This window comes from Budorcas taxicolor, chromosome 11 (genome assembly GCF_023091745.1).
Source record: "Budorcas taxicolor isolate Tak-1 chromosome 11, Takin1.1, whole genome shotgun sequence".
In the NCBI taxonomy this organism is placed as follows: domain Eukaryota; kingdom Metazoa; phylum Chordata; class Mammalia; order Artiodactyla; family Bovidae; genus Budorcas; species Budorcas taxicolor.
The window spans coordinates 79159040-79179823 of record NC_068920.1 but is presented as its reverse complement, the minus strand read 5'-3'; the positions used below and the strand labels follow the sequence as shown (position 1 = coordinate 79179823).

Below are 20784 nucleotides of genomic sequence, written 5' to 3'. Positions count from 1 at the left end.
AGTTATGTCTCTGCTTTTTAATATGTTGTCTAGGTTGGTCATAACTTTCCTTCCAAGGAGTAAGCGTCTTTTAATTTCACGGCTGCAATCACCATCCACAGTGATTTTGGAGCCCCCAAAAACTAAAGTCAGCCACTGTTTCCAGTGTTTCCCGATCTATTTGCCATGAAGTGATGGGACCAGATGCCATGATCTTCGTTTTCTGGATGTTGAGCTTTAAGCAAACTTTTTCACTCTCCTCTTTTCAGTTTCATCAAGAGGCTCTTTAGTTCTTCTTAACCTACTGCCATAAGAGTGGTGTCATCTGCGTATCTGAGGTTATTGATATTTCTCCCAGCAATCTTGATTCCAGCTTGTGCTTATCCAGCCCATGTTTCTCATGATGTACTCTGCATGTAAGTTAAATAAGCAGGGTGACAATATACAGCCCTGACGTATTCCTTTTCCTATTTGTAACCAGTCCATTGTGCCATGTCCAGTTCTAACTGTTCCTTCCTGACCTGCATACAGATTTCTCAAGAGGCAGGTTAGGTGATCTGGTATTCCCATCTCCTTCAGAATTTTCCACAGCCTGTTCTGATCTACACAGTCAAAGGCTTTGGCATAGTCAATAAAGCAGAAATAGATGTGTTTCTGGAACTCTGTTGCTTTTTCAATGATCAGGCAGATGTTGGCAATTTGAGCTCTGGTTCCTCTGCCTTTTCTAAAACCAGCTTGAACATCTGGAAGTTCACAGTTCACATATCGCTGAAGCCTGGCTTGGAGAGTTTTGAGAATTCCTTTACTAGTGTGTGCGATGAGCGGTAGTTTGAGCATTCTTTGGCATTGCCTTTCTTTGGGATTGGAATGAAACTTTTGCCAGTCCTGTGGCCACTGCTGAGTTTTCCAAATTTGCTGGCATATTGAGTGCAACACTTTCACAGCATCATCTTTTAGGATTTGAAATAGCTCACCTGGAATTCCATCACCTCCACTAGCTTTGTTCGTAGTGATGCTTCCCTAAGGCCCACTTGACTTCACATTCCAGGTTGTCTGGCTCTAGGAGAGTGATCAAACCATCGTGATTATCTGGGTCATGAAGATCTTTTTTGTACAGTCTTCTGTTAATTTTTGCCACCTCTTCTTAATATCTTCTGCTTCTGTTAGGTCCATACCCTTTCTGTCCCTTATTGAGCCCATCTTTGCATGAAATGTTCCCTTGGTGTCTCTAATTTTCTTGAAGAAGTCTCTAGTTTTTCCCATTCTGTTGTTTCCCTCTATTTCCTTACATTGATCACTGAGGAAGGCTTTCTTATCTCTCCTTGCTATTCTTTGGAACTCTGCATTCAAATAGGTATATCTTTCCTTTTCTCCTTTGCTTTTCACTTCTCTTCTTTTCACAGCTATTTGTAAGGCCTACTCAGACAGCCGTTTTGCTCTTTTGCATCTCTTTTTCTTGGGGATGGTGTTGATCCCTGTCTCCTGTATAATGTCACGAACCTCCATCCATAGTTCATCAGGCACTCTATCAGATCTAGTCCCTTAAATCTATTTCTCACTTCCACCGTGTAAGCATAAGGGATTTAATTTAAGTCATACCTGAATGCTCTAGTGGTTTTCCATACTTTCTTCAATTTAAGTCTGAATTTGGCAATAAGGAGTTCATGATCTGAGCCACAGTCAGCTCCCGGTCTTGTTTTTGCTGCCTGGAATGAGCTTCTCCATCTTTGGCTGCAAAGAGTATAATCAATCTGATTTCGGTGTTGGCCATCTGGTGATGTCCATGTGTAGAGTCTTCTCTTGTGTTGTTGGAGGAGGGTGTTTGTTATGACCAGTGTGTTCTCTTGGCAAAACTCTTAGCCTTTGCCCTGCTTTATTCTGTACTCCAAGGCCAAATTTGCCAGTTACTCCAGGTGTTTCTTGACTTTTGCATTCCAGTCCCATGTAATGAAAAGGGCATCCTTTTGGGGTGTTAGTTCTAAACGGACTTATAGATGTTCATAGAACCATTCGACTTCAGCTTCTTCAGCATTACTGGTCAGGGCATAGACTTGGATTACCGTGATATTGAATGGTTTGCCTTGGAAATGAACAGAGATCATCCTGTCATTTTTGAGATTGCATCCAAGTACTGCATTTCAGACTCTTTTATTGACTATGATGGCTAATCCATTTCTTCTATGGGATTCTTGTCCACAGTAGTAGAGATAATGGTCATCTGAGTTAAATTCACCCATTCCAGTCCATTTTAGTTCGCTGATTCCTAAAATGTCAATGTTCACTCCTGCCATCTCATGTTTGACCACTTCCAATTTGCCTTGATTCATGGACCTAACATTCCAGGTTCCTGTGCAATATTGTTCTTTACAGCATTGGACCTTGCTTCTATCCCCAGTCACATCCACAACTGGGTATTGTTTTTGCTTTGGCTCCATCTCTTCATTCTTTCTGGAGTTATTTCTCCACTGATCTCCAGTAGCATATTGGGCACCTACCAACCTGGGGAATTCATCTTTCAGTGTCCTATCTTTTTGCCTTTTCATACAGTTCATGGGGTTCTCAAGGCAAGAATACTGAAGTGGTTTGCCATTCCCCTCTCCAGTGGACCACATTTTGCCAGAACTCTCCACCATGACCTGTCTGTCTTGAGTGGCCCTACACGGCATAGCTTAGTTTCATTGAGTTAGACAAGACTGTGGTCCATTTAATTAGATTGGTTAGTCTTCTGATTATCCTTACCCACTGTGTACATCATGAGAAACGCTGGGCTGGAAGAAACACAAGCTGGAATCACGATTGCAGGGAAAAATATCAATAACCTCAGATATGCAGATGACACCACCCTTATGGCAGAAGGTGAAGAGGAACTAAAAAGCCTCTTGATGAAAGTGAAAGAGGAGAGTGAGAAGGTTGGCTTAAAGCTCAACATTCAGAAAACGAAGATCATGGCATCTGGTCCCATCACTTCATGGGAAATAGATGGGGGAAACAGTGGAAACAGTGTCAGAGTTTATTTTTGGGGGCTCCAAAATCACTGCAGATGGTGACTGCAGCCGTGAAATTAAGAGACGCTTACTCCTTGGAAGAAAAGTTATGACTAACCTAGATAACATATTGAAAAGCAGAGACATTACTTTGCCGACAGGTCCATCTAGTCAAGGGTATGGTTTTTCCTGTGGTCATGTATGGATGTGAGAGTTGGACTGTGAAGGAGGCTGAGTGCTGAAGAATTGATACTTTTGAACTGTGGAGTTGGAGAAGACTCTTGAGAGTCCCTTGGACTGCAAGGAGATCCAACCAGTCCGTTCTGAAGGAGATCGGTCCTGGGATTTCTTTGGAAGGAATGATGCTAAAGCTGAAACTCCAGTACTTTGGCCACCTCATGTGAATAGTTGACTCATTGGAAAAGACTGTGATGCTGGGAGGGATTGGGGGCAGGAGGAGAAGGGGACGACAGAGGATGAGATGGCTGGATGGCATCACGGACTCGATGGACGTGAGTCTGAGTGAACTCTGGGAGTTGGTGATGGACAGGGAGGCCTGGCGTTCTGCGATTCATGGGGTCGCAAAGAGTTGCCACGACTGAGCGGCTGAACTGAACTGAACTCTAAAGCACACACATATATACCCAGGTGGTGCTAGTGGTAAAGAACCTGCCTGTCAACACAGGAGACGTAGAGACATTGGTTCGATCCCTGGGTTTGGAAGAGCCCCTGAAGGAGAGCATGGCAGCCCACTCCGGCATTCTTGTCTGAAGAGTCCAATGGACAGAGGAGCCTGGATAGCTGCAGTCAATAGGGTTGCAAAAAGTTGGACATGGCTGAAGTGACTTAGCATGTGAGCACATAAACCAAAAAATAAACACTCGAATTATCTAAATAACCTTTTAGTATTTCATAATTTCTCTCTTTAAACTGATTATACTAATATATAAATCAACATCTCGGCATGTGCTCTCTGTGCTTGGAAGGGAAACCCTATTTTTTTGTGTCACAGGCTTTATTAATCACAAAATGAAATGATCAGAAAACCATCAGCAACAACTTGAGATCTGAAGACTTCATGGTTTAAAACAGACATTACTTTTTAAAAAAGATTATTTTAACTCTTGAATTAAAGTTCTGAGTAGGGGATGAGAATAGGTAATTATTGAGTCCCTATAATCATGATTTTTACATGTGTTATTTCAGTTAGGCTTATGAACTCTAATACAGTAAAAAGTATTATTCAATATATATGTCAGGCATTATGGTAAGGGAATTACATTTTTTCTCTCATTTAATCTTCACAATTACCTTATAAGGTAAATACTATTCTTATAGTAAAAATGAGAGAACTGCTAAAAAAAAGCTAAACCATTTGTCTAAGATTTTAAGATTTACAAAATTGTAAAATGAGGAATAAAATTTAGATTTAATTCATTACAAATACCTTGTTCTTTCATTAATGTTCTCAGGATATTTTTTTGAAAGAAAAACATTTTTGCTGTTGTGTATGAAATACACAAGAGAGGACTCTGGGATGTCTGCCATTTTCAGTTTCATGATGTTCATGGTAGTTACTAAACATGTAATTGTTCACTTTGTGAAAGTTCCTTTAGGTATTCACTTAGCACTTTTGAGGTTTTCTGTACTTATGTTTTATGTGATAAAACATGCACTTAAAAAAATTCATGGAGAACTGAAAATGTGAAAGATACGGGGGAGAACAAATCACTGGTAAGTTCACACTAAAAAATTAACAATTTCAGGAGTTGATTCAGTGAAGGATGAGAAGTGATGAGATTCATGGTCTTTATTTTCTTAAAGCAACATAGAACAAAAAACTCTAAAGGAAGTTCTTTTTAAATTAATGTGGTTTTTGTTGTTGTTGTTGTTAAATTAGAAAAGAAATATTACCAGATATTTTTGGGGAAAGAGAAAAGTAAATTTCTTCAGAATTCCACCTTAATGTTACCACTCATCATATTTTGATGTTACATTTTTGATCATATAACATTATAGATCATAAATACTATTTTGTGTGTAAATAAAGTCCTTTAAAAGCATTATAATAAGATTAAACTGGGCTTCTCTTGTGGCTCAGCTGGTAAAGAATCCACCTGCAATGTGGAAGACCTGGGTTCGATCCCTGGGTTGGGAAGATCCCCTCCAGAAGGGAAAGGCTACCCACTCCAGTATTCTGGCCTGGAGAATTCCATGGACTGTATAGTCTATGGGGTCGCAAAGAGTTGGACACAACTGAGCGACTTTCACTTCACTAAGGTTAAACTAAGAATTAAATCAGTGCTGTTGTATATATGTGATAGTTCAAGTTATCTATAAATTCTTTCTTTTTCACCTTTTGACCCTTCTCATCCATTTCTCCTACCACTCACTTCTAGCAGCCATGAATCTGTTCTTTATATCTGTGAGATTGTTTTTTTTACGGAGGGTGGTGTGGGGTGTGTGTGTGTGTGTGTGTGTGTTTTAAATAGGTTCCCTGGAGAAGGAAATGGCAACCCAGTCCAGTATTCTTGCCTGGGAAATTTCATGGAAAGAGGAGCCTGGTGGGCTACAGTCCATGAGGTTGCAACAGTTGGACATGACTGAGCAACTAAACCACTACATATATATATATGTATGTGTGTATGTATATATGAGAGATGACATCATCATCTTTCTCTGTCTGACTTAATGTCACTTAGTATTATGCCCTTGAGGTCTATTCATGTTGCAAATGGCAAGATTTCACTCTTTTTTATGGCTGAATCATACTCCATTGCACTGCTTATTATTTATCTGTTCATCCACTGATGGACAATTTAGGCTGTTTCCATGCTGTGGGCATTGTAAGTAATGCTGTAATTAACATGGGAATGCAGATATCTCTTTGACAAAGTGATTTCATTTCCTTCAGATAAAAACCTAGAAGTAGAATTGCTGTATTATATAGTAGTTTTAATGTTTTGAGGAAGCTCCATATTGTTTTCCATAGTGACTGCAGCAATTTATAGTCCCATCAGGAGTTGCTTTTTCTTCATGTCCTTCCCAATACTTATTTCTTGCCCTTATGACTATAGCCATAGGTGTGAGGTGATCACTCATGGTTTTTATTTGCATTTACCTGATGAGTAAGGATATTGAGCATCTTTTCATGTGTCTGTTGGCCATGTATATGTCTTCTTTGGGAAAATGGTTATTCACATCTTCTCATTTTCAAATCTGATTGTTTTTTACTGTTGAGTTGTATAAGTTCTTTGTATATTTTGGATACTAAGCCCTTATCAGATATAAAAGTTGCAAATATTTCCTTCCATTTAGTACCAGACTTTTAATTTTGTTGATAATTTCCTTTAATGTGCAGAAGCTTTTTCCTTTGATACAGTCCCAACTTATTGATTTTGCTTTACTTCCTTTTACTTTTGCAGGCAGATTTAAAAAATCATTACCAATTATCAAGGAACCATCACCATCATCCATTATATCAAGGAACCATCACCATCATCCATTATATCAAGGAACTCATCACCTGTGTTTTCAGGTCTTCTGTTCAAGTCTTTAATCAACCTTGAGCTAATTTTTATAATATATGATATCAGTTAGTGGTCCAGTTTCATTCTTCTGCATGTGGCTGTACAGTTTTCCCTGTATTCTCTATTAATCAAAGAGACAAACTTCCCCCATTATATGTTCTTGACTCCTTTGTTATACGTTAGTTGATCATATATATTTGGGTTAATTTCTAGGCTCTCTATTTTACTGATTGATATGTGTATTTATGCCAGTACCATACTAGTATAATTACTATAGTTTTGTAGTAGATTTTGAAATCAGGGAGCATAATGCTTCTAGCTTTGTTCTTGGGATTTCTTTGGCTATTTAAGGTCCTTTGTGGTGTCATACAAATTTTAGGAAAATTTGTTCTATTTTTATGAAAAATGACACTAGAATTTTGATAGGGATTGCATTGAGTCTGTAGATTGCTTTGGGTAGTTTTTTAACAATACTAGTTCTTCCAATTCATGAGCATGGAATATCTTTCCATTTATTTGTGTGATCTTCAATGTCTTTCCTTAATGTCTTATAGTTTTCAATGTACAGGTCTTACACTTCCTTGGTTAAATTTATTCCTAGGTATCTTATTCTTTTTGATGCAAGTGTGAATGGGATTCCTTTCTTAATTTCTCTTTTTGCTAGTTCATTGATGGCATATAGAAATACAACCAATTTTTGTATATATATTTTTTAACCTGCAGCCATAATGAATTTGTTTATTGTTACTGTACTAACTTTTTTGATGGAGTCTTTAGGGTTTTCTATATATAGTATTATGGTGAGCGAATAAGCACACAAACTTGCATCTGCAAATAGTGACAGTTTTCCTTCTTCCTTTACAACTTGGATGAATTTTATTTCTTTTTCTCACCAAAGTGCTCTGGCTAACACCTCCAACACTATGTAAAATAAAAGTAGCAACAGTGATCATCCTTGTCTGTTCCTGATCTTAGAGGAATGCTTTTAACTTTTCACCATTAGTATGATGTTAGCTGTTGGTTTGTCATAAGTGGCTTTTATTATGTTGTGGTAAATTCCCTCAATGTCTGCTTTGTTGAGAGCTTTTTATCATAAATGGATCATATATTTTATCAAATGCTTTTTCTGCATCTATTGAGATCATACAGTTTTTATCCTTCATTTTTTTAATGTGATGTACCCACTTGATCACTGTAAATGATTCTTTTTAATGTATTACTGACCTTGATTTGCTAACATTTGTTGAGTATTTGTACCTATGTTCATCAGGGATATTGGCCCATCATTTTCTTTTTTTGTGTGGCATTTCTTATCTGGGTTTGGCATCAGAATAATGCTAGCCTCATAAAATGAGTTTGGAAGAATTCCTGCCTCTTCAGTTTTTTGGAAGAGTTTGAGAAGGATTGGTATTAATTCTTTTTGGAGTATTTGGTAGAATTCACCAGTGAAGTGGGACTTCCAGTGCAGGGGCTACAGGTTCTATCCCTGGTTGGAGAACTAAGATCCCACATGTTGTATGGCCTGGCAAAAGAAAAAAAACCAAAAACCAGACAAAATACTTCAGGGAAGCTCTCTTGTCCTGGACTTTTATTAGGAGGTTTTTTGATCACTGATTCATTTTCCTTACTATTAAGAGTAATTTTCTGTTTCATCCTGATTCAGTCAATACCTTGTATGTTTTAGAAAAGTGTCCATTTCTTCTAGGTTGTACAACTTGTTGACACATAATTGTTTCATTTCTGGTTTTATTGAGTCTTCTGTTTTCTTCTTGGTGAATCTAGCTAAAGGTTTATGGATTCTTAAACAGCTAGCATTAAATGTAATCATGTTTTATAGTATGTTATAAAGTTATTTAAAGGAATTGTCAGACATGTCTTTTATTGGGGGGGGGAAGCTTTTAACATTCAAAACCTGTAAGATTACTTAAATCCTGCAGATGAAAAAATATGCCATTGTTGTGTTACTGTCCCCTTGATAACTCTGATAGATCTGATAAGTAAGAGAGGAGGCGACCTGTTAATGGAAAGATTAAAGAACTAGCAATCAAGAATTCTGGTTTCTAGTTCTGACTGTGCCACTCACTCAAAGCTTCACTGTGAACAAGTTCAACTTCTTTGGACTTCAGTTTCCTAAACTGTAAAATGAAAGGATTGTGCAGTATCTCAAAAGACACTTACAGCTAAAACAACTTATGACCCAGGGAATTTGGCCAGGCTTGGATCAAACTTTTATTCCAATAAAGGATGAATTCATAAAATAGAAACATTCTGTAACTGGAAGCAGAGAGCTAGCGATCTATTTGCTACCAGCGCAGATACAATGTGTTTCCTGTCCTTTCCACAAGTAGCAATGGGAAGAGGGGGAGGGGAGCACAGGAACAGGATGTCCTTCCCAGACTTGTCACTCACCAGCCTGTATCTTTACATTTTCTCATGGCCATAAGGTCTGTTATCCCAGAACTCCATCCCACAAAGGAACTACAAATGACTTGCTAAGGGGACAAAATAAGTGCTTAATTTAATCTTCATTTGTTAATATTTTTTTCAGGTGCCTTCCTTTCGTTATCATTGTAGTGTGAATTTATAGTGACATAATTTCAAGGACTTGAGAGAAGGGTAACAATTAGACACACTTGAAACGACTCTGGTGTGTTTTTCGTAGGGTAACAATAATGCCAGTTTGCAAGTGAACCATGGAAGAAACCGCGAACCGGACAAGTAAGTGAAAAGGGAGAAGTGTCTGGATACCTGAGAGCTCTAGGGCGTGGAAAGGGACTTTGTTCTTTCAGGTAGTTTCAGGCACCGTGAGAATTGATGTACATTTCTCTCTTTTCTCTCATTGCCAGTCTCTTTGACTGGCAGGAATTGACCATGGGAATTGTGTCATTTATCTTTATATTCCCAGTGACAGCACTAAAGAGTCAAACATTGAAATGAGTATAAACTGCTCGGGAATGAGGAAAAACTAGATCGAAATGACAGAGCCTTGGATATCCAAAACTTTTTACAGTATTTACTTCAAGATTAACTACAAAGGGAAAAGGACTTCAGCAGAGTAGTGTTTCAAATGAGGTGTCAACAAACCAGAATTTGGAAGAAGCAGGAAGTTGCTGTGTAGAGTTCTGTAGAAAGATGATCAGAGATCCTTCTCCGTGAGAACTGATCAGGAAACAGGTTTGACTGAACCCTAAGCGACAAAGAAAGGCAGGAACGACAGCCATACGGAAGTGGACAAAACTGAGGCTTGTCTAGGGTCAGAGAATTACCGAAGTCTGAGCAGAAGGGGTCTGAGTGGTGGCTGGAGAACCCCGGTCCTGGGGTTGGACTGGCGAAGCTTGCTTTGAGCTTGTTTTTTTATCAGAACTACCAGGAAGCTCCAAAAGATGTGCAACTCGGGCTAACATTTCAACGCGCTAACTTCCGTGAGTGTGCGTGTGTGTGCAACAGCGAGCGCCACCCAAGAACTTCCGCGTGCGAGGGAGACCAAAGCACCGCCCGCGGCTGCCCAGCCCCTTCAGTGAGGAAACCCGCGCATTCCGCCAGGGGGCGGCCCCCACCGCCGCGGGAAGGGGCGGGGCTGTAGGCGGGGCCGCGCTCGCGCCCCGTCTGAACGCGGCCCCACGGCCCGCCCGCCCCGCCCTCGTCGGCGCCCCGCCCCCCGACTACATTTCCCAGCAAGCCTCGGGCCGCCCGCGCGCCGCAGTTGACCCATTTCCCGGCCCGTCCCGGGCTCGACCGGCCCCCGCGCCCAGGCGGCTGCTCCCTGCTGACTGGGGTGTGGGCGGGGAGCGGCGGAGGGAGGAGGAGGCGCTGCTGGCTGCCGCCGTTGCCTCCGCTCCTGGGTGCCTGGGCAGCTTCCCCGGTTCCTGCGGCCGCCATGGACGAGCAAGCGGGTCCCGGCGTCTTCTTCAGCAACAACCACCCGGCAGCCGGTGGTGCCAAGGGTCTCGGGCCTCTGGCGGAGGCTGCCGCGGCCGGCGACGGGGCGGCTGCGGCGGGGGCGGCCCGAGCCCAGTACAGCCTCCCGGGGATCCTGCACTTCCTGCAGCATGAGTGGGCCCGCTTCGAGGTCGAGAGAGCCCAGTGGGAAGTGGAGCGGGCGGAGCTGCAGGTAAAGACCCTCCCGGCCTGGTCCTCTTCATCCCGCCTCTTCGCTCCCTTCCGCCCCGCCCCAGACCCTTCCCCCTCCCCTGCTTAGCCGTCGCTCGTCCCCTCCCCCTTTGCTCCTGCCCATCCCACCTCGAACCTCGTCCCCCTCCTTCCTTCGCCTTTGCCTGTCGCAGACCCCACTTCCTCGACCCGGGTTCTCTCTCTCGCCCCTGATACGTTGTTTACCTTCCTCCCACCTTTTCATCTGCTCCTTTCCACTCTTAACTCTCGGGTTCATTTCAACTCTGTTGCCATTCCACATCTGAGGTGTCCCTTCAGTTTACTAATTGGGCTTACAGTAGTTTTGCGAAATAAGCAATCATCCCTTGTCCTGGGGAGTCCCATCCTGGGTCTAGAGATGGTCCCCGTAAAAGGTATTGACAGTTGGCGCCTCTCGGTAAGGAAGGTGATCAAAGAAGACAACCAGAAATTGTGTCCGTGAGGCCTTGACTTTAAGCAAGAAGCTGCTGTTGGGCCAGAGTGTTACTAGGAGTATCAGCTCGCTTTTTAAAAATGTAAATGTTTCTTCTTTTCCTTCTCCTTCGCCCCCTCCGGCATTTCTCTTAGGTATTTCAGATTCCTGGATTTTGAATGAAGGACCTAGATGAGCACTGCCAGATGATGGTTCAGAGATGATTTCCCCTTCTCAGAATCTAAAACTTCCCACGGGTTAATTTTCTGTTCAGGGTTTTGTGAGATTGACTTATACTTTAACGGGAAACTAAAAAGAGCTTTAAAGTTGCTTACATTTCCTTGCATAATTTGCAAGATAAAGTGTATCCAGGGAGGAACTACTCTGGGCTCTTAGAAGGCTGAGTGAGACTGGTACTTTGCAGACAGTTCTGAATTGGTAAGTAGGTTTCAGTGGCTGTTCTTAAAACTTCCAAGGCATTCACCAATTTCACAAAGAACTTAGAAAACTCTGAGTGGCTGTGCCTTTCTGTTTACTGGCTAATCCTGTATGCTTGTGAAATCTGAGTATATTTTTGGTTGCTGAAATACTTGAAGTTAAAATACTACCCACTGTGCCACTGTTTTTGGTAGCATGTATTTTCTTTGGCACTTGAAAAGAAATGGAATCGTGTTATATGGAATCATGTGCTGGACCAGACTGCTTTGGTGGAGTGGAAGTGGTTGTGGAAAGAGCAAGCAGAGAGGGTTATGATACAGGCTGTGTTTGCTGCCAGCTCTGTGACCTTGAGGAAATTCTTTAACAAACTCTCTGAACTTCGGTTTCATCCTATATTCAGTGTCTTTATTAATTGGTAACACTGTGCCTGTAGGCTTGGGGGTTAACAAAACTGACAAAGCCTCTGTCCTCATAGAGCTTATGTTTTAGTTGGGAGGCAGCAAATGCAGCTATACAGTATGCTGATCCATAGTGGCAACTGCTATGGGAAAAATACACTAGGATACAAGAGTAAGGTGTGATCATGCTCAGTCGTGTATGAGTCTTTGCGACCCCATGGACTGTAGCCCACCGGGCTCCTGTCTGTCCATGGGATTTTCCAGGCAGGAATACTGAAGTGGATTGCCATTTCCTCCTCCGGGGGATCTTCCCCACCCAGGGATCAAACCCCAGTCTCCTGAGTCTCCTGCGTTGGCAGGGAGATGCTTTGTCACTTAGCCACCTGGGAAAGCCCCTTAGAGTATGATGGGGCAGCTGTTTTAGATGGAGGTCAGGGAAGGCCTCTGAGAAGTTGAATGCAGTGAGGGTGTGATCTATAGTTTCTGAGATTCTGCTTATTTATACAATTACATGTTTATATTCTTTGGCAACTTTTTCATTGGTACGTTTTGTGACTTCAGTATCTAGTCTGTTGATATTTGTGATTTTTCTCATAATGAACCAGCAATGCATTCCATAAATGAGTTTGTGGATTTCAGACTTCAAGGAAGTATTAAAGGCAGGCTTTAACTTTAACCATTGTACAATTGTGGATAATGATTTTTGTATGTAGCTGCTTAAATTTTAACTTCTTATCCAGTTTAGGGAATGTAAGATAAGTCACACTAATTTGTTCAAAAACAAACAAAACTGTTCTTACCTTTCTACCTGGGAAGTCTGAAAATTTCCCACCTATCTTAACTTCTCTCCCTCCACCCCCATATTTAACTTTTAATTTCCCTGTAGTTGTAGTTTCTCTTTAGTTGTGCCCTCTCTCCTCCTGCCCTCCAGAATATATACACACATACACACACTACTTAACTGGGTTATTTATGGCAAATGTTAAACTTCGGGTAGATTTCCTATTGGTGCTCATCATATTAAGAATACTACATGTTCACTGACTCTTGGTTTGAGCTCCAGTTAAAATTAAGCATCCATGGAGAAACTTCGAAAATGTGCCGTGACTTTTAAACAGAACAAGTATATTCTGTTGGAAGGAGAGAATTTGTAGGAATCTGTTTTTTGATTCTCTTATTAGCGTAATTGAAAATATATTTTAAAAATCCTTTCTTTACATCAGAATCATTAAATTTGATTATATTCCTTTATTTTTCTTTTGCCGTTGGAGTTTGTCTAGGAAAACAGTAGAAAATAAGAATTGAATGAATGATGATAATGAAATTTGGATTAGTTGGTATCCTTTTATTTTTATATCTTTGCCTAAGTCAGACTAATACCAGACTCAACAGAAATACCTTTAAGATTAGGTCTAATTGTCCCTTGAGGAACCTGTCAGTCCTGCTCTTTCAAGTTGCCAGGGCTGAGTTGTAAAAGGCAATCCAAGTTCTCATCTTCATGGCCTGCCTGCATCACTTCCTCCCTCCTTCAGATCTGGGGAGTAAGGAACTGGTGCTCCCTTGTTCTAGAAATTTACTGGTCATTTTTTGCCCCTTTGGCCATGTTGATTAATATAAAATTATCTTTTTTACTTGTGGGAATCCCCCTCTTGCCTCACCACCACCACCATTCATATAAAGTATGTAATTCATGGGGAAAGAATTGTCAAGATTACTACTGAGCTTTGTATTTGTGAAAGAAATTGGAGATAGAATATGCATTTAATATTTGAGAGAATTTTCTGTTTATGACACATTGTGTTAGATGATCTCAAAGACACATGCAGTCTAGTTGGAGTGATAGAACAAACAAAATGCAGTAGAATCAGAATTTATCATTTTGGGGGTTTAACTTTTCTTAGAATAGCGTAAGAGAGGAGAGCTAGCAGTGAATGAGGAGAAGAGCAGGAAGAAGGAACTAATGAGGTAATAAGAATCTAAGACTCAGTATTTGAAAATTACTGATTTCTGGGAAAGAAGCATGTAAGTAAAAAATAGTATTCATTGTGTCTAGATTTTGATGTTGCATGTGGTAAGGGAGGTTCTGCTATCTACCTGGAAATGCTGAATTGCATGGAAAAGGTGATATGATTGCGTATTAGGGCATGTGGTGTAGAGGCTCTGTGTGTGTGTCCTCAGTCACTCAGTCACATCTGATTCTTTGCAACCCCATGGACTGTAGCCTGCCAGGCTTCCCTGTCCATCACCAACTCCTGGAGCTTGCGCAGACTCATGTCCATTGAGTCAGTGATGCCATCCAACCATCTCATCCTCTGTCGTTCCATTCTCCTCCTGCCTTCAATCTTTCCCAGCCATCAGGGTCTTTTCCAGTGAGTCAGTTCTTTCCATCAGGTGGCCAAATAAATAAATGAATACATTCATAAAAAGATGGTAATAAGTGCCATGATAAAGTAGGGTAAGGAGAATATGGAGTGCTTGAGAGGGTAGAGTGGGGAAGAAAGGCTTTACTGATAAGGTGCTATTTAAGCAAAGACCTGAAAGGGTGAAATCTGAGGAAAGAATATTCTAATCAGGGAAACAGTAGGGGGAAGGGTAAATATGCTCGGAATGTTCAAAGAGTAATTAGTGAAGTGTGGCTGGAGTGCAGGAGGAGAATGGAAGAAATGATGTCAGAGGTATTGGGCCTTTCTCATTGTAAGGACTATATTTCTGTGTCAGCAAGATGGGCAACTGTTGAAATGTTTGAACAGAAGAGTGATACCATCTTTCAGTGGAACCCTTTGCAAGGATCCAGGATAGACTGGGAGGGCAGACAGATCAGAAAGTCTAGTTAGAGACTATTTTCATCCTCTGAGCCAGAGATGAACTAGAGTGATAGTGACCAGATAACATAGTCACATGTGATACATACTTAAAATATAATAGATTCAGAATACATTTTTGAAGGTAGGGCTAGCAAGATGTGTCAAAGGATAAGAGATCTGAGGAAAAGGGGATTAAAGTTTGACTCAGCTTCATAGACTATTGTGAAGGTTTACTGAGCATTTAAATGGACAAAATAAACTCTTAAAACGACACTTTATTTTTGTTATTATAACTGTTATTTACAATTACAATGAAAGACAACATGGCACAAACCTGGATTTAAATCTTTGCTTTAAACTTTCTATTTTCTTTCATGCTAAATATATGTTTGCCATAATTCTGACCTCTCAGAAACTTAGTGTCCTCATGTGTTAAGGTGAGGCTGATAAACTACCTGATGAGAATTAAATGAGATATTTAAAAATATCTAGCAGAAGTCTGGTACATAACATAAAGTGCCGAATAAATGAATGGTAGCAAGTGTGTGATGTTAAGTTTGTACTCTTATGTATCTCCTTGTCCCAGAGAAAAGCAGAATCTTCAGTTATAACTCTTCTAAGGCTAGAGCAAGTAGGTGCCATCCTGGGGCCGTGCAGTCTAGTACTTTGGGTCTGATGATGGTGCTTGGACATTTAAGGAAGAGTGAATTATTGCCTTCAGTGTCAGCCTCAAAATACTGATTGTATACTTGAAACGTACTTGCTTTTCTTAGTAATCCACTGTGTGTCTGTTGTTTTGGAACTTACCTAAATTTTTCTGAATATGTTTGTCTTAACCTTACATGACGTCTTAGATAACAAATTGTATACATTTACCAACCACTCTATAAAACTAATATTTGATATCGTTTGTCCCTTTAACTACTTCCTTTAAACTTGGACCCAGGTGAACCCCATTGTGGTTATGGTACAATTTTGTAAACAGGTTCATTTTTCATTCTACTTATATTATTGATAACTTTATAATCTTTATATTTTGGAAAGATTACAGAGGTTTTACTCCTTTAAAACATAGCTTACTATTTGTCACTTTAGTTCAGTGTGTTTCAACTTTAGGTGAAATCGTAGAAACTTTAAAAAATACTCATTTCCTGACATGTACCCCCCCAGACCATTTAAATCAGAATCTTAGGAATCAGGGCCCATGGCATTTATACTCTTTTGAGTTTCCTAGTAGTTCGAATATGCAGCAGGGTTTGAGAGCCACTGCTTTAGTTGGCCTTTTCTGTTTTTATGTATGTTGTTTTTGTTCAGTGACTAAGTTGTTCAGACTCCATGGACCGCAGCATGCCGGGCCTCCCTGTCCCTTACTATCTCCTGGAGTTTGCCCAAGTTCGTGATTATGTATGTAGTTTGGTGATTTCAACACTTGTGTTGATGTTCCAGATACAGATGGCTTTTTATAGAATTTAGGATGTAATTTCTGTTATGTTTCTATTATTCTTTTTGATGACATGTAGCATTTTATTTTTAGGCAGTAGAATATTATAGTTTGAATCACCTCTCTGAATAACTGATATAGTAGCTGGCATAGGACTTCCTTCATAGCTCAGTTGGTAAAAAGAATGTGACTGCAATGCAGGAGACCTGGGTTCAATTCCTGGGTCGGGAAGATCTTCTGGAGAAGGGAATGGCAGCCCACTCCAGTATTCTTGCCTGGAGAATCCCATGAACAGTGGAGTCTGGCAGGTTACAATGATATAGTAATCTTTGAAATGGCATGAACTTTGGAAACTATCACCTGCAACCATCTTTTACAGGTAAAGTGAGGCCCAGAGAGGGGTTACATGACCAGGAATGAAATAGATTTCAAACAAGCTCTATCACTTAAATCTCCAGGTACCTTAATGGTTATTTTTTTTAAAAAAACTTCTCAAAAACATCTTTCTTGGTCCTTAACAACCTTCGAAGGTAGAGTCACACTAATGTGACTTACCATTTTCCTTTTTATTTTGAAGCAATAGACATGGCAAATAGATGGGGAAACAGTGGAAACAGTGGCAGACTTTATTTTGGGGGGCTCCAAAATCACTGCAGATGGTGACTGAAGCCATGAAATTAAAAGACGCTTACTTCTTGGAAGGAAAGTTAAGACCAACCTAGACAGCATATTAAAAAGCAGAGACATTACTTTGCCAACAAAGGCCCGTCTAGTCAAGGCTATGGTTTTTCCAGTAGTCAAGTATGGATGTGACAGTTGCACTACAAAGAAAGCTGAGCACCAAAGAATTGATGCTTTTGAACTGTGGTGTTGTAGAGGACTCTTGAGAGTCCCTTGGACTGCAAGGAGATCCAACCAGTCCATCCTAAAGGAGATCAGTCCTGAGTGTTCATTGGAAGGACTGATGTTGAAGCTGAAACTCCAATAGGTTTGGCCACCTGATGGGGAGAGCTGACTTCTTTTCAAATAAGACCCTGATGTTGGGAAAGATTGAAGGTGGGAGGAGAAGGGGACAACAGAGGACGAGATGGTTGGATGGCATCACCGACTCAATGGACATGAGTTTGAGTAAACTCTGGGAGTTGGTGATGGACAGGGAGGTCTGACGTGCTGTGGTCCATGGGGTCACAAAGAGTCAAGACACGACTGAGCGATTGAACTGAGCTGAATACACATGGAGATTTTACTGTGTTCTGTATACAGTTTTCAAGCTTATTTTATTAGCTACATTTAAGATTTCCTGTTGACTTTGGTGTTCTGAAGTTTCATAATGTTGTATCAGAGTATAGATTTCTTTTTATTTTATTTTATTTGGGACTTCTTTAAGCTTGAGTCTCTGATTTGACATCTTATTAGTTCTGCAAAATTCTCAGTCATTATCTTTTTAGATTTCTCCTCTATCTTATCCTCTTTTCCATTTGGGTCTGATTACATGTCTCTCAGCCTTCTTTATCTGCTTTAGATTTTCCATATTTTTATCACTACATGCATTATTCTGGGTAGTTTATTCTGATTTATCATCCAGTCCATTGTGCATACATGCTAAGTCACTTCAGTTGTGTCTGACTCTTTGTGACCCTATGTACTGGAGACGAGGCTCCCTCTAAAGTTGAAGCTACTCTCTTAAGGTTATCCAGTGGGTTTGTAATTTTGGTTATTGTGGAAGTTTAGTTTTGGTTCCATTTATACGTCTTCTGCAAGAATCTTCCTGCATTTCAGGAGACCCAGGTTTGATCCCTGGGTCAAGAAGATCCCCTGGAGAATGGAATGGCTACCCACTCCAGTGTTCTTGCTGGAGAACTCCATGGATAGAGGAGCCTCTAGTGGGCTGTGGTCCATGGACTTGCAAGAGTCGGACGCGACTGAGTGACTAGCACACAGAGCTGCTGTATCTCTTAGTAGCTTCCTGTTCCCTGCAGATATTTTTGAGGTTACCTTTCATTCTTTAAACCGAATAAGTATGATTATTTCAAAGTTGTTGTCTCTCTGCTCCGTATATGTGAGATCTGATAGGGCCCTTTCTATGGTCAGTTGCTTTTGCCAGTTCCTGCTCATGATGACTTGTTTCTTTGTATGCTTAGATATCTGTGTGCTGCTCACTGTCCTTGAGAAAGTGTAAGAATAATCAGGTCTCAGATAAAGGTATCTCCTACAGAAAGTTTTTGCCTTTGTTTCTGCAGGCATTATATAGACTGACCCACTTTGGAGTAAATTCCTTGCTTGGAGTTTTAGACCACCCAAGTAGTTGACTCATAATTTGGCTGTGAAGTTTTGAGTGCCAATATACTTCTGCCTCAGGCTTCTCTGGTGGCTCAGATGGTAAAGGATCAGCCTGCAGTGCAGGAGATCCCAGGTTTGATCCCTGAGTTGGGAATATCCCCTGGAGAAGGGAATGGTAACCCACTCCAGTATTCTTGCCTGGAGAATTCTGTGGACAGAGGAGTCTGGCAGACTCTGGTCCATGGGGTTGCAAAGAGTTGGACACAACTGAGCCAAGTATCACATCACATACTTCTGTGTCACCTTTGCCTTGAGAGTATAAACCCTTTAGGGTCTTAGGTAAATGTATGTGTCTATTATGAAACTGTTTACCTCACATTGGGACTTGAATCCACGTGGCTGGGACTTGAACCCAGCCAAAACCACGGTACCTGGTTTCAGGGCCTGATGAAGCTCAGGTTTTTGATGTCTTATCACAGAAAGAATTCAGTGAGAGACAAAGTGATAGGTAAGAAGTGGATTTATTCAGATTCAGAGAGAAGCACACTCCACAGACAGAGTATGGGCCCTTGCAGAGGGTGAGGGGGGCTGTGAGATGTGGCATGGTTAGTTTTTATAGACTGGGTAATTTCATATGCTAATGAGTGGGGAGATTATTCCAGCTACTTTTGGGAGGGGGTGGAGATGGGAGACAGGAATCAAGACCATCCCTATGGTAAAGAAATGCAGAAAAGCAAAATGGCTGTCTGGGGAGGCCTTACAAATAGCTGTGAAAAGAAGAGAAGCGAAAAGCAAAGGAGAAAAGGAAAAATATAAGCATCTGAATGCAGAGTTCCAAAGAATAGCAAGAAGAGATAAGAAAGCCTTCCTCAGCGATCATTACAAGGAAATAGAGGAAAAGAACAGAATGGGAAAGACTAGAGATCTCTTCAAGAAAATTAGAGATACCAAGGGAACATTTCATGCAAAGATGGGCTCGATAAAGGACAGAAATGGTATGGACCTAACAGAAGCAGAAGATATTAAGAAGAGGTGGCAAGAATACACGGAAGAACTGTGCAAAAAATATCTTCACGACCCAGATAATCATGATGATGTGATCACTAATCTAGAGCCAGACATCTTGGAATGTGAAGTCAAGTGGGCCTTAGAAAGCATCACTACGAACAAAGCTAGTGGAGGTGATGGAATTCCAGTTGAGCTATTTCAAATCCTGAAAGATGATGCTGTGAAAGTGCTGCACTCAATATGCCAGCACATTTGGAAAAGTCAGCAGTGGCTACAGGACTGGAAAAAGTCAGTTTTCATTCCAATTCCAAAGAAAGGCAATGCCAAAGAATGCTCAACCTACAGCACAATTGCACTCATCTCACATGCTAGTAAAATAATGCTCAAATTCTCCAAGCCAGGCTTCAGCAATACGTGAACTGTGAACTCCCTGATGTTCAAGCTGGTTTTAGAAAAGGCAGAGGAACCAGAGATCAAATTGCCAAAATCCACTGGATCATGGAAAAAGCAAGAGAGTTCCAGAAAAACATCTATTTCTGCTTTCTTGACTATGCCAAAGCCTTTGACTGTGTGGATCACAATAAACTGTGGAAAATTCTGAAAGAGATGGAAATACTGGACCACCTAACCTGCCTCTTGAGAAGTCTGTATGCAGGTCAGGAAGCAACAGTTAGAACTGGACATGGAACAACAGACTGGTTCCAAATAGGAAAAGGAGTACATCAAGGCTGTATATTGTCACCCTGCTTCTTTAACTTTTATGCAGAGTACGTCATGAGAAACGCTGGACTGGAAGAAACACAGGCTGGAATCAAGATTGCCAGGAGAAATATCAATAACCCTCAGGTATGCAGATGACACCACCCTTATGGCAGAAAGTGAAGAGGAACTAAAAAGCCTCTTGATGAAAGTGAAAGAGGAGAGTGAAAAAGTTGGCTTAAAGCTCAACATTCAGAAAACGAAGATCATGGCATCTGGTCCCATCACTTCATGGGAAATAGATGGGGAAACAGTAGAAACAGTGTCAGACTTTATTTTTTTGGGCTCCAAAATCACTGCAGATGGTGACTGCAGCCGTGAAATTAAAAGACGCTTACTCCTTGGAAGAAAAGTTATGACCACCCTAGAAAGTATATTCAAAAGCAGAGAGATTACTTTGCTGACTAAGGTCCGTCTAATCAAGGCTATGGTTTTTCCTGTGGTCATGTATGGATGTGAGAGTTGGACTGTGAAGAAGGCTGAGTGCCGAAGAATTGAAGCTTTTGAACTGTGGTGTTGGAGAAGACTCTTGAGAGTCCCTTGGACTGCGAGGAGATCCAACCAGTCCATTCTGAAGGAGATCAGCCCTGGGATTTCTTTGG

The 20784-nt window shown here is 41.0% G+C and overlaps 1 protein-coding gene across 1 annotated transcript in view; it reads left to right on the top strand.

Annotated features, from left to right (window-relative positions):
• Window positions 1-10370: 10370 nt before the first annotated feature.
• The window catches only part of STRN (striatin), a 102730-nt gene continuing 92316 nt past the window's right edge, over window positions 10371-20784 (top strand). Inside the window, exon 1 of the mRNA XM_052648730.1 lies at window positions 10371-10604. Within this exon, the coding sequence (XP_052504690.1) occupies window positions 10371-10604 (234 nt within the window). The remainder of the gene's footprint in view (window positions 10605-20784) is intronic.